The 13,024-nt window shown below is 46.4% G+C and overlaps 1 protein-coding gene across 9 annotated transcripts in view; it reads right to left on the reverse strand.

Annotated features, from left to right (window-relative positions):
- The window catches only part of LOC139263173 (long-chain-fatty-acid--CoA ligase 1-like), a 232,975-nt gene that overhangs the window by 124,999 nt on the left and 94,952 nt on the right, over positions 1-13,024 (reverse strand). For 3 of the 9 annotated variants that reach the window (XM_070878863.1, XM_070878884.1, XM_070878890.1), the window contains exons 2-4: positions 2,821-2,882; positions 852-1,068; positions 654-746 (exon numbers count right to left, since the gene is read on the reverse strand). In XM_070878863.1, coding sequence (XP_070734964.1) covers positions 654-746; positions 852-1,046 — 288 coding nt within the window. In that variant the 5' untranslated portion in view covers positions 1,047-1,068; positions 2,821-2,882. Of the gene's footprint in view, positions 1-653; positions 747-851; positions 1,069-2,820; positions 2,883-3,323; positions 3,416-13,024 lie in introns of those variants that run through there. The other 6 variants (XM_070878853.1, XM_070878846.1, XM_070878899.1 and 3 more) reach the window with 3 other exon arrangements.

Consider the following 13,024-nt stretch of genomic DNA (forward strand, 5'->3'; position numbering starts at 1 on the left):
TCGAAGTAATGAGCTTGGATCTGGAATGGAACCAAATTGTGCTCGCAGATGGTCACAGAATTTCAGGTTACATAGGCCTGACAAAGATTGGAATAAATAGTATCCAAAGCACAAGGTAGAAGATTGTAAAGAATAAAGTAACGATGGTGCACGAATACATAGCACTGCAATTGCATAGGATTCAGCTACGCAGCAGGTTCCTGTGTTGGCCATAGTGCTAAGCAAAAAGCAGAGACTTTTGAGCGAAGGTTTCCAAGCACCAGGGGCTATTTATCTCAATCTGCAGAACTAGCAGACACATGGACCCAGTAGCCTATGCGGTCATTTTCAAAGCGCCTCATGAAACATTCTGTACAACTTAGCATTGATTCTGTAACCACACAGAAAAGATAGCCTTAATTTAAAAAATTTTTTTTTAAAAAAGCATTCACAACGAAAGAAAAGCAAATCCTTCTAAATCATCTCTTTTGGATAGCTCCGACTGGTTGGATTTAATGCAATGGAAATGAAGTTTTTATTTGCAGTTCCAGTCCATCTCTTTTAAACACTGTTTGAAAGCAGTAAATGCTGGAAAACACTCAGCAGGTCAGGCAGCCACCGTAGAGGGAAACAGTGTTCATGGTTCAGGAGGATGATCTTTCATCAGAACTGACCTGCTGAGTGCTGCCAGCATTTTCTCTCTCTAGCTCAGGTTTCCAGCATCTGCAAGATCTTGCTTTTGTTTTATTGCTTGGAAGCAACTCGTCCTGACAAATAAGAATCACAGTTATCAATATGCTGAAGTTGTTTTGCGTACAAAACTCATCATTACTTCATAATGCTTTTAAAAGCAATGGTATTTCAAACCTTACCTCCACTTCAACTGACTGCATCGACAGGTCACATGGTGGTTTCTGTGGCTTGGGTCTGGTGGCATACCAGTATGTTACAAGTGCTGCAATCGTACCAATGCCTATTAGAGTGGATGGTGGAAGAGAGCGTATGAACTGCCGGACCTCTCCCAGTTCTGGTATACGCAGGTGCGTCAACAGCTCATTGGCATGCATAGTTGCAGCGGGATCTTTACTTCTGTGGCAGTAAAAAGCAGAACAGACATAAGCACATATCCATTGGATGGAGGAAGAGATGCAATTGACATTTTTTAAGACCATACACCTCGAGGAATTGAAATTCAATTTGTTTTAAAACGCACACTGCTGAGGAAATAGAACTTGTACTCTGTCCCCTACCAGCCCACTTCTGTACCCAATGCCAGCATCAAGCCCTTCCAATACAGTACAGGTTAAAAGCAGGTCATGTCGATTTAGTTTTACCCGAATGTACTGGCCTTGCCCCGAGCCCTATTGCATTAGTGCGACATTTCCATTTCCCCACACAGTCAAAGCATTGTGGAGATGATAATTAGTACAAGGAACATTTGCAAATTCTTTACTGGTTATACATTAACATTCTGTTCTGACAAAGGGTCATCGGCACAAAAAGTTAACTCTGCTTTCTCTCCACAGATGCTGCCTGACCTGCTGAGATTTCCAGCATTTTCTATTTTTAATGCATTAACATTCATTTTGCTTAGTGCAGAATGCCAGTGAACTTGTCACCATGTATTGGATGGTAACTTTAAGGGAGTACATGAATATTATCAGATGATTTGAAAAACTTACTTGAAACTTCCCAACATTTCTAGTCAAGCCTGCACAGTGAATCAGTCAGCAACTAGAACACAGTGGGGCGGCATCAAGGCCTCTCTTTCTCCAAGGCAATTGTACAAGAACAAAGATTGAAACATTGGGTGGGGCTGTAAAGTTAGTGAAACATTTCTGTTCAAATGGGCTGATTTGAATTTCTCACATTCCAAACCACCCACCCAAGCAATGAGACCTTACACATATTCTTTGAGAGTTGTGCATTGAAATGTGTTAAGCTACAACCACATGCATGACAATGAAGTACATTAAGTCACAAATTAGCACTGCTACTGTGTGTTGCTGCAATGTGTCAGATGGGCTACTATATTCTCACCGCCTCACATACAGACTCCCACTTGAAAGAGGTCAGCTACACCACCTCGCAAACAATTTCCCGCGTTCAGGTTTTTTCATGCAGTAACTTGGATTGGAAACTATCAACGTTACAATCTTTCTCACAACATATTAATGAGATTTCGACATGGCATTTCATTTGTAGTGTGCAGCAGCAAATGGCGACTGTACAATAATCTAGGCTGACACTCCAGTGCATTACTGAGCGAGTGCTTCACTGTCAGAAGTGCCGTCTTTCAGATGAGACGTTAAACTGAGGCCCCGTCTGCTTTCCCAGCTGAACGTAAAAAGATCCCATGGCACTATTTCAAAGAAGAGCACGGGAGTTATCTCTGGTGTCCTGGCCAATATTTATCCCTCAATCAACATCACTAAAAAATAGATTATCTGGTTATCATTGTGGGAGCTTGCTGTGTGTAAATTGGCTGCCGCGTTCTCACATTACAACAGTGACTACACTTCAAAAATACTTCATTGGTTGTAAAGCATTTTGGAGCGTCCCAAGTTTGTGAAAGGCGCTTATAGAAATGCAAGTCTTTCTTTTCCTTTTCTTAAGAAAATTTGATCTACTGGTGAATTTCTGGACTACACGTGAACCAGAAATTAAAAGATCAACTCTGCACACATGAAGAGACTTATGGTACTTGTGTGATCCGATACTTCAGGCTCCTTGTTAAAAGATAAAAAAAATCAAAATCAAACCAATAGGAATTGCTGAAGCTCATGGATGGGATTCATTTCACCACAAAACAACCAAAAAGATTTGATAAAAAACACTGACCTGTGCTTCACACTGTCCTGTAAACTTCTGTACAGCAGGTTTTCAGAAGCTTAAAAATGGACCTGAAGGCAAGATAGAACCTTTAGAAATTGAGCACTGTGTACTCAACTACCTTTTTCTATGCAGTCAGATCATGAGATTACCAGAGTCAACAGTGTCATGATTGCAGGTTAACTATTTTGTGTTAATATTAAGAGACAACGCCAGTAAAACTGGCATGCAATTCACTGTATCTATTAGTATTTCTAGACCTTTCACCAGATAGCAGTAAAACTGGGTTTTCAGATTTCAGACATACGCAGTGTGTTTGATGCAAATATTAGCAGGTGTACAAGTGATGACAACATTCCAGGGTATCAACTCAGCACAGAAATCCAAATGGTTTCAACAATTCAAAAAATAATCAAAAACCAGAACATTAAAAGCAATAACAAATAAGGCAAACAGTGGCAATAGGTGCTTGAACACGTACTACAGAGAAAAACCCTTCAGAACCTACTCACCATCTGCCATTACAATTCCTCACTCCCCAGAACTGAGATTGAAGTAGAGAGTAAAAAACCTGGTTCTTTCAGCTGATGTACCTTCGGCACCCGAGATCTCAGAGGGAATTAGTCATACTCCAAGCTCACCGGGACAAAGGTGAAAAGCCTACAAATTGCAGGCCTTAATTGGCCTGTACAGACAAGATACCAATAGGAAAACAGACTTGCATCTCAATGTCACTCCACTTTTAGAAGCCTGTCTGGTATATGTAATATAATGACTTGCATTTATATAGCACCTTTCATGACCTCAGGACGTCCCAAAACACTTTGCAGCCAAAGAAGTACTTTTGAAGTATAGTCACTGTTGTAAAGTAGGAAGCGTGCGCACAGCAAACTCCCACAAGCAGCAATCTGATAATGACCAGACAATTTGTTTTGGTAATGTTGATTGAGGGATAAATATTGGCCAGGACACTCGAGATAACTCCACTGCTCTTCTTCGAAAGAGTGCCCTGGGATCTTTTATGTCCACCTGAGAGAACAGACAGGACTTCGGTTTAGAACATAAGAAATAGGAGCAGGAGAAGGTCATTTGGCCCCTCGAGCCTGCTCCACCCTTCAATAAGATCACGGCTGATCTGATTTTGGCCTCAATTCCACTTCCCCGCCTGCTCCCCATAACCCTAGACTCCCTTATCATTCAAAAATCTGTCTATCTCCACCTTAAATATATTCAATGACCCAGCCTCTACATCTCTCTGGGGTAGAAAATTCCAAAGATTCACGACCCTCATAGAAGAAATTCCTCCTCCTCAGTTTTAATTGGGCGACCCTTTATTCTGAAACTATGCCCCCTCGTTCTCGATTCCCTGACGAGGGGAAACATCCTCTCTGCATCTACCCTGTCCAGCCCCCTCAAAATCTTATAACGTTCAATAAGATCACCTCCATTCTTCTAAACTTCTCTCAACGTCTCATCCAATAGGCAGCACCTCTGACAGTGCAGCACTCCCTCGGTACTGCACTAGAGTGTCAGCCTAGACTTTTGTGCTCAAGTCTCTGGAGTGGGACTTGAATCCACAACCTTCTGACTCAGAATGCATTAAACTCTCCCTCCTTCACTTTAAATTTCAGCAGGAAGCACCGATCAGATTTGTTTAAAGAATGGACCGACAAATATGTAGACATTCTCCAACTGTAAGGAAAGCTAGCCACAAATAGTTGTTTCGTGATATTATCAATACTGCTTCTCCATTAAAATAAAAGCAAAACAAAATTGTTTAAATACTATGAATTCAAGCTGCTATTCGCAAGATAGTAGCATGATGAAGTGGACTTTAATGAAGCATTACCCAGGACTAAGTCAACATTGGATGAATATGCGGCTTGCATTAGTGAAAGAGTTTTTTGTAGCTCTTGATTCATTAAGATTTTCTAGCTTCCCTTTATAAATGATAGCTTCTGCTCCATTACACACGCCATTCTCAGACATGGGGGGGCTGATTTTAACAGAACGGCATCCGTGTTGGCGGGGCAAGCAGCGCACCTGAACATCACCGATGCGAGACCCGGCCAATTTTAACTGCCCCGGATGTAGTTATCATTTGGTTGGGGGACGACCCCAGCCGATCAAGTCAGCAGCCGGCCACCCACCCAAACATTCTGCAGAATTCCCAGCGGGACCTCCGAGGCAGCGCATTTAAAGGGTGAATGCACCAATTAAAAAGGGAGGTTGCGTTCACTGAATGTAATCAACTATACTGAAGTTCGGAATTTGTTCTGGTTGGGCTTTGGAGAGCACTGCGATTAGCAGGGAAGATTGCCCCCAAATCATCAGACACCGCTCCTGAGGTGATGTTGGCAGAGGTCAGGGCTAGGAGGGATGTGCTTTTCACACAAAGTGGGAAGAAGGTGCTCAACAGCCTCACTCAAAAAGCCTGGAGAGGGGTGGCAGATCAAACGAGTTTCTCGAACATCACCCAGAGAACCTGCAGGATACATGTGAAGAGGAGATTCAATTACCTCAAAGGATCAGAAGAGGCGAGTCCAGCTCCTCCTTTCCCGATCTCTTGCACTGCACCTGCTCATGATCCCTCTGCTCCTCCTCCAACCTTCTGAGCAATTACCACCCCTGCATCATGTCCCTCGCCACCAATCACAATGGCAGACTAAACCACCTCTCATTCTCACACCTAACACACACGCCCAGCTCAAAAGCACTTCAGTGTCTGCTATGGCTCAGTGGATAGCATTCTCACCTTGGAGCCAGAGGTTATGGGTTCAAGCCCCACTCTACAGATTGGAGCACAAAAATCTAGGCCGACATTCCAGTGCAGTACCAAGATGTTTAAACCGAGGCCCCCTCTGTCCTCTCAGGTGGACGTAAAAGATCCCATGGCATTATTTCGAAGAAAAGAAGGGGAATTCTCACCATTGTCCTGGCCTATAATTATCCCTCAACTAACATCACTACATATAAAAAGATTATCTGGTCATTATCACATTGTTGTTTGTGGGAGCTCATCCCTCCATGGCCTCCCATCTCTAATCTCCTCCAGCCCTACAAATCTCATGCCTCCTCCAATTCTGGCCTCTTGCACATTCCTTATTTTAAATCGCTCCACCATAGAATTGTGGAAATAATAGTAACCTAAAGATAATATACGGACAATGACGGAGAGAAAAAGACCCACTGGTCCATTAAGCCTATCCCAGGCTACTGCGATACCTTGTGCACCAGTGCTCCCTTTAAGGTGCGTGGCCACGCAGTGCTCTAAGCCTCCCGCGTAGCCGGCTTTTCAATACAAAAATATTCAATAGGAAAATCCATGCATGCACCGTATTTTGAAGGGGCCACGCACCCAAAAAAGATTAATGGGAACATTGCTCCCCACCCCATTCCACCCACGGTAACCCATTTGTGCACAAGCTCCAGGTAAAGAGTAGCAATATTGGTAAGAGACACAATTGCAGCAACAGAAAGAAAGGACTTTAATAAGGGTAATCTGGCAGTGGAAATACCCTGGGTAGAACTAAGGAACAACTAAGGAACAACAAAGGCTGCAAGACTGTGCGAGACAGCTCGATAGATTTTTGTTAGGCAAGGGTGTCAATGGATATGGATCAAAGGCAGGTAAATGGAGTTGAGGTACTGATCAGCCATGATTGGATTAAATTTATCATTTATCACAGGGGGCAACCAGTTAGCCCATTGTGTGCTTGGCTCCTGTTTCCGATCAGAGCCAACTACTGCAATCTCATTTTCCTACACCCTTCTTTCAAACGTTAATCCAAATAATATGTTTATTCAAGAGGTATTTGACTGAAAGTTACACTACAGCTTAAAGCAAAGTCCATTTTTGCAATACTGCTCAAAGTTTGCCCTGACCCAGAACGTCCTATCGTCCAAAGGTCGAAGGCAGCCTTACAAAAGCCTTTGACACTGTCAACTGCGAGGGTCTATTGAGCGTCCTCCTCCATTTCGGATGCCCCCAAATGTTCATCACCATGCTCCGCCTGCTCCACGACGACATGCGGGCTGTGATCCTCATCAACAGATCCCATCACAGACCCAATCCACGTCCAGACCAGGGTCAAACAGGGCTGCGACATCGTTCCAACCCTCTTCTCAATCTTCCTCACTGCCATGCTCCACCTCACAGTCAACAAGCTCCTCACTGAAGTGGAACTAAACTACAGAACCAGCGGAACCTGTTCAACCAGACCAGATCCAAGATCACCCCAGTAATAACTGCCCTCTTATATGGCTCAGAGACATCGACCATGTACAGTAGAAATATCACCAACAATGTCTCCGCAAGATCCTACAAATCCCCTGGGAGGACAGTCGCACCAACATAGCGTCCTCATTCAGGCTAACATCCCCAGCATTGACCACACTCGATCAGCTCCGCTGGGCAGGCCACATAGTCCGCATGCCAGGCACGAGACTCCCAAAGCAAGTGCTCTACTTGGAGCTCCTTCACGGCAAATGAGTCAAAGGTGGGCAGCGGAAGCATTACAAGGACACCCTCAAAGCCTCCCTGATAAAGTGCAACATCCTCACTAACACCTGGGAGTCCCTGGCCCAAGACCGTCCTAAGTGGAGGAAGTGCATCCGAGAGGGCACTGAGCACCTAAAGTCTCAACGCCGAGAGCATGCAGAAATCAAGCGCAGGCAGCGGAAAGAGCGTGCGGAAAACCAGTCCCACCCACCCCTTCCCTCAACAACTATCTGTCCCACCTGTGACAGAGTCTGTGGCTCTCGTATTGGACTGTCCAGCCACCAAAGAACTCACTTCAGGAGTGGAAGCAAGTCTTCCTCAATTCCGAGGGACTGCCTATGACTGACTGACCCTCCAAAGCTGCAGTAAGAAACTATCGCAGAATTTTGCTGTCTTTTCCATTCACCTGCCCTCTCCTGAAGCACCATGTTCATTACCCACCTGTTAGGCTTTATGTCCGAGTTGCAAAAATGGAAATTAGTAAATGATTGAAACTGAAGTCCTGCTACTCTGAAAATACTGGCACTTATTAAATATGCAAGCAAGATTAAAAAAAGATGGTGTTTTAATGCTCCATTTTATTCCAACACACTCCAGGCTGGCCGATCACATTCAATACTATGTAAACTTGGTGATTCAAAACCTGGCTGCCCATGTCCTAACTCACACCAAGTCCCGCTCACCAGTTCACCCATCACCCCTTGCTCCCAGTTAAAGCAACGCATCGATTTCAAAATTCTCATTCTTGTTTTCAAATCCGTCCATGGCCTTGCACCTCCCCATTTGTCATCGCCTTAAGCCCCACACCCAGCTAAATTGAAGCCCATGGAATAAAAGGGACAGTGGCAGCCTGGATACTAAATTGGCTAAGTGATAGGAAACAAAGTCGTGGTGAACGGTTGTTTTTCGGACTGGAGGAAAGTGTATAGTGGTGTTCCTCAGGGGTCGGTTCTAAGACAACTGCTTTTCTTGATATATTAATGACTTGGATGTGGGTGTACAGGGCACAATTTCAAAATTTGCAGCTAACAAAACTTGTATGTATAGTGAACAGCCTGCCTGGCCCAACGATACACTCCAGGTCCCTTCAGCCAGCTGGCCCGGCCCAACCTCACACTCCGGATCTCTTCAACCAGCTGGCCCAGCCCAACGACGGGCTGTACCTGCCCGAGGTCGCTAGCGGTGAACACTAACTTTTAAACAACTTGATTTACATTTCAGACTTTATCAACTTTTAATCAACTCAATCTATTTATTAAACCTTCAATCAACCTGTGTAACTTTTTTTTGTTAAATTTGGCAATACTTTTAAACTCTTAAACTTTTAAAACATCTTGGAAAATTTTGGGGAAATTTTTAACCTTGGAAGAAACTCTCCAAAACATCCCTGGGAACCCCAGCGGACAGCTGCTCTTCCTAATGCCTGCTCCCCAACCAAGCCTCGGGCCATCTACCATCAATGGCGCTACTCAGCGCCGAGCTTGTGGCCAACACCTCGCCGTAGGCAATTTGGTTCATACAGCTGTGCCTGGTCTCCGGTTGTCTTGGACCCCCTTGTCACTGGATCAAGACCTTGTTCAGCTAAGCCCGTGTGGTAGCCAGTGTGCAGTGGCCACCCCACGTTAAAAGAACTCACGCACAGGCATCTTCCACTTCATTAATATGAAGTTCGGGACCTGGAACGTCAGGACCCACATGGACAATTCCATCAGCAACAGACCGGAATGCCGCACCACCATTGTTGCCCGGGAACTTAAGACATTTTGACATCGACATCGCCGCCCTAAGCGAGACCCGACGGGCTGGGAAAGGCCAGCTTAAGGAACATGTTGGAGGTTACACCTTTTTCTGGAAAGGAAAACCAGAGGAAGAACGCCGCCTTCATGGAGTCGGCTTTGCCGTCAAAAATGAATTGGTCGACTGCCTCAATGATTCCCCCTTGCGGGGTTAACGAATGCCTCATGACTCTTCACCTTACCCTATCCCGGAACCAATGTGCCACAGTCATCAGTGCGTACACCCCAACACTCAATGCAATGGATGAGGCTAAAGAGAGTTTTCATTCCAACTTTGAGACATTCCTGTCCCGCGTCCCCACGGGCGACAAATTGATCCTCCTCGGTGACTTCAATGCCAGGGTCAGCAAAGACACAGCCCGCTGGGGAGGCGTGATTGGCAGAGAGGGGGTAGGGAAAGCCAACTCCAGCACTATCCTACTCCTGACAAAATGTCTATAACACGAAACTCATCATCGACACCCTGTTCCGCCAGAAGGACAAATAAAAGGCATCATGGCAACACCCTCGCTCCAAACACTGGCACCCTGTTCGACTATATCATCGTCTGAGCCAGGGATCGCAAGGATGTGCGCATCAACTGCGCCATGACAGAAGCTGACGACTGCTGGACGGACCATCGCATAATCCAATCCATCATCGATATTAACATAGCCCCAAAGTAGAGGGGACAGCAGAAGCAGTGCCGCAAAAAAGTTAATGCCGGGGAACTTAAAGACCCAGCTAAGAGAGCCCTACACAGCCAGCGCCTCACAGCTAATCTGGCGTGCCTTGATGACCCTGAGATCCTGAATGCCCACAGCGCTTGGTCTGCCCTCCAGGCCTCCATAACCAGTGCCTGTGAAGAGACACTTGGTCACTCAACCAGAAAACACCAGGACTGGTTTGATGAAAATGATCAGGAGATCCAAGAACTAATAGATCGTAAGCACAGAGCATTTCTGAGCCTCAAGCAACAACCCAACTCGGGAGCTGCAAAGTAACGTTACAGATGGCTCAAGGCTGAGGTCCAACAAAAAATCCGGGACCTAAAGAACAGGTGGTGGATGGAGAAAGCACAGGAGATACAACAACTGGCCAAACGCCAAGATATGCGAGGATTCTTCGTTGCAGTCAAGGCCACCTATGGTCCAAACTCCCAAGGCCCCACCCCACTCCTGGCCAAGAACGGGGTAACACTCATCATCAAGGACAGCGAGGCTGTTAGGGCCCGCTGGAAGGAGCACTTTGAAGATCTCCTCAATCGAGACTCTGCCTTTGACGCGAGTGTTCTCAACTCCATCCCGCAGCATGCGACCCGTCACCACCTCAGTGAAATCCCAACGCTGCACGAGGTAGGCAAAGCCATAAAACAGCTCAAGAACAACAAGGCTATGGGGGTACGGATGGAATCCCTGCTGAGGCGCTAAAGTATGGTGGAGAGGTGCTGTTGGCGCGGATACATGACTTCATCTCTCTTATTTGGAGGGAGGAGAGCATGCTGGGTGCTGGGTAATCTCAGAGATGCAGTGATCGTGACCATCTTTAAAAAGGGGGACAAGTCCGACTGCGGCAACTACAGGGGACTCTCCCTGCTATCAGCCAGTGGAAAGGTTGTCGCTAGAGTTCTCCTCAACCGTCTTCTCCCTGTGGCTGAGGAGCTCCCCGCAGGATCACAGTACAGATTTCGTCCTCCAAGGGGCATAACGGACATGATCTTTGCAGCGCGACAGCTGCAGGAAAAATGCAGGGAGCAGCGCCAACCCTTATACATGGTCTTTTTCGATCTTACAAAGGACTTTGACACTGTCAACCGTGAGGGCTTATGGAGCGTCCTCTTCCGTTTTGGATGACCCCAACATTCTTCGCCTGCTCCATGATGACATGCAGGCTGTGATCCTTACCAGCGGATCCATTACAGACCCAATCCACGTCCGCACCGGGGTCAAACAGGGCAGAGTCGTCGTTCCAACTCTCTTCTCAATCTTCCTCGCTGCCATGCTCCACCTCACAGTCAACATGCTCCCCGCTGGAGTGGAAGTAAACTACAGAACCAGTGGAAAGCTGTTTAACCTATGCCGCCAGGTCCAAGATCACCTGAACCTCTGTCATTGAGCTACAGTACACCGATGACGCGCATTCTGAGGCTGAACTCCAGGATATAGTCAATGTATTCACCGAGGCATTTGAAAGCATGGGCCTTATGCTTAACATCTGTAAGGCAAAGGCCCTCCACCAGCCTGTCCTCGCCGCACAGCACTGCCCCCAGTCATCAAGATTCATGGTGCGGCCCTCGACAACGTGGACCACTTCCCATATCAACAAAGGCAGACATTGCTGAGGAGATTCAACATCGCCTCCAGTGAGCCAGTGCTGCCTTCGGCTGCACGAGGAAAAGAGCGTTCGAAAACCAGGCCCTCAAATCTACCACCAAGCTCATGGTCTGTAGGGCTGTAGTAATACCTGCCCTCCTGTATGGATCAGAGGCATGGACCATGTACAGAAGACACCTCAAGTCACTGGAGATATATCACCAACGATTTCTCTGCAAGATCCTGCAAGTCCCCTGGGAGGACAGGCGCACCAATATCAGTGACCTCGCCCAGGCTAACATCCTGGGTGGTCATTGAATCACTGACCACACTCGACCAGCTTCGCTGACCAGGCCACATAGTTCGCATGCCAGATAGGAGACTCCCAAAGTAATTGCTCTATGTGGAGTCCTTCACAGCAAACGAGCCAAAGGTGGGCAGCGGAAACGTTACAAGGACACCCTCAAACCCTCCCTGATAAAGTGCGACATCACCACTGATACCTGGGAGTCACTGGCCGAAGGCCGCCCTAGGTAGAGAAAGTGCATCCGGGAGGGCGTTAAGCCCTTCGAATCTCAACGCTGCGAGCGTGAAGAGGTCAGGCGCAGGCAGCGGAAGGAGCATGCGGCCAATCAATCTGAATCCCACCCCCCTCCCTCCTTCCACCAATGAATGTCTGTCCCACAGGATCTGTGGCTCTCGTATTTGACTGTTCAGCCACCAAAGAACTCAGTTTGGGAGAACTCAGTTTGGAAGCATGTCTTCCTCGATTTCGAGGGACAGCCTATGATATGATGGTGAGACTTCAGGAAGACATAGTCAGGCTTGGGAATTGGGTGGACACGGGGCATATGAAATTTAACACGTAAAAACGTGAAGTGATGCATTTTGGTAGAAAGAATGAAGAGGACGACATATAAAGGAAGGATAGAATAAAAGGAAAAGGAGGTGGGGTAGCATTGCTGGTTAAGGAGGAGATTAAGGCAATAGTTAGGAAGGACATTAGCTTGGATGATGTGGAATCTATATGGGTAGAGCTGCAGAACACCAAAGGGCAAAAAACGTTAGTGGGAGTTGTGTACAGACCTCGAAACAGTAGTAGTGATGTTGGGGAGGGCATCAAACAGGAAGTTAGGGGTGCGTGCAATAAAGGTGCAGCAGTTACAATGGGTGACTTTAATATGCATATAGATTGGGCTAACCAAACTGGAAGCAATACGGTGGAGGAGGATTTTCTGGAGTGCATAAGGGATGGTGTTTTAGTCCAATATGTCGAGGAACCAACTAGGGGGGAGGCCATCTTAGATTGGGTGTTATGTAATGAGAGAGGATTAATTAGCAATCTCGTTGTGCGAGGCCCCTTGGGGAAGAGTGACCATAATATGGTGGAATTCTGCATTGGGATGGAGAATGAAACAGTTAATTCAGAGACCATGGTCCAGAACTTAAAGAAGGCTAACTTTGAAGATATGAGGCGTGAATTGGCTGGGATGGATTGGCGAATGATACTTAAGGGGTTGACTGTGGATGGGCAATGGCAGACATTTAGAGACCGCATGGATGAACTACAACAATTGTACATTCCTGTCTGGCATAGAAATAAAAAAGGGAATGTGGCTCAACCG

This window comes from Pristiophorus japonicus, chromosome 1 (assembly GCF_044704955.1).
Source record: "Pristiophorus japonicus isolate sPriJap1 chromosome 1, sPriJap1.hap1, whole genome shotgun sequence".
In the NCBI taxonomy this organism is placed as follows: domain Eukaryota; kingdom Metazoa; phylum Chordata; class Chondrichthyes; family Pristiophoridae; genus Pristiophorus; species Pristiophorus japonicus.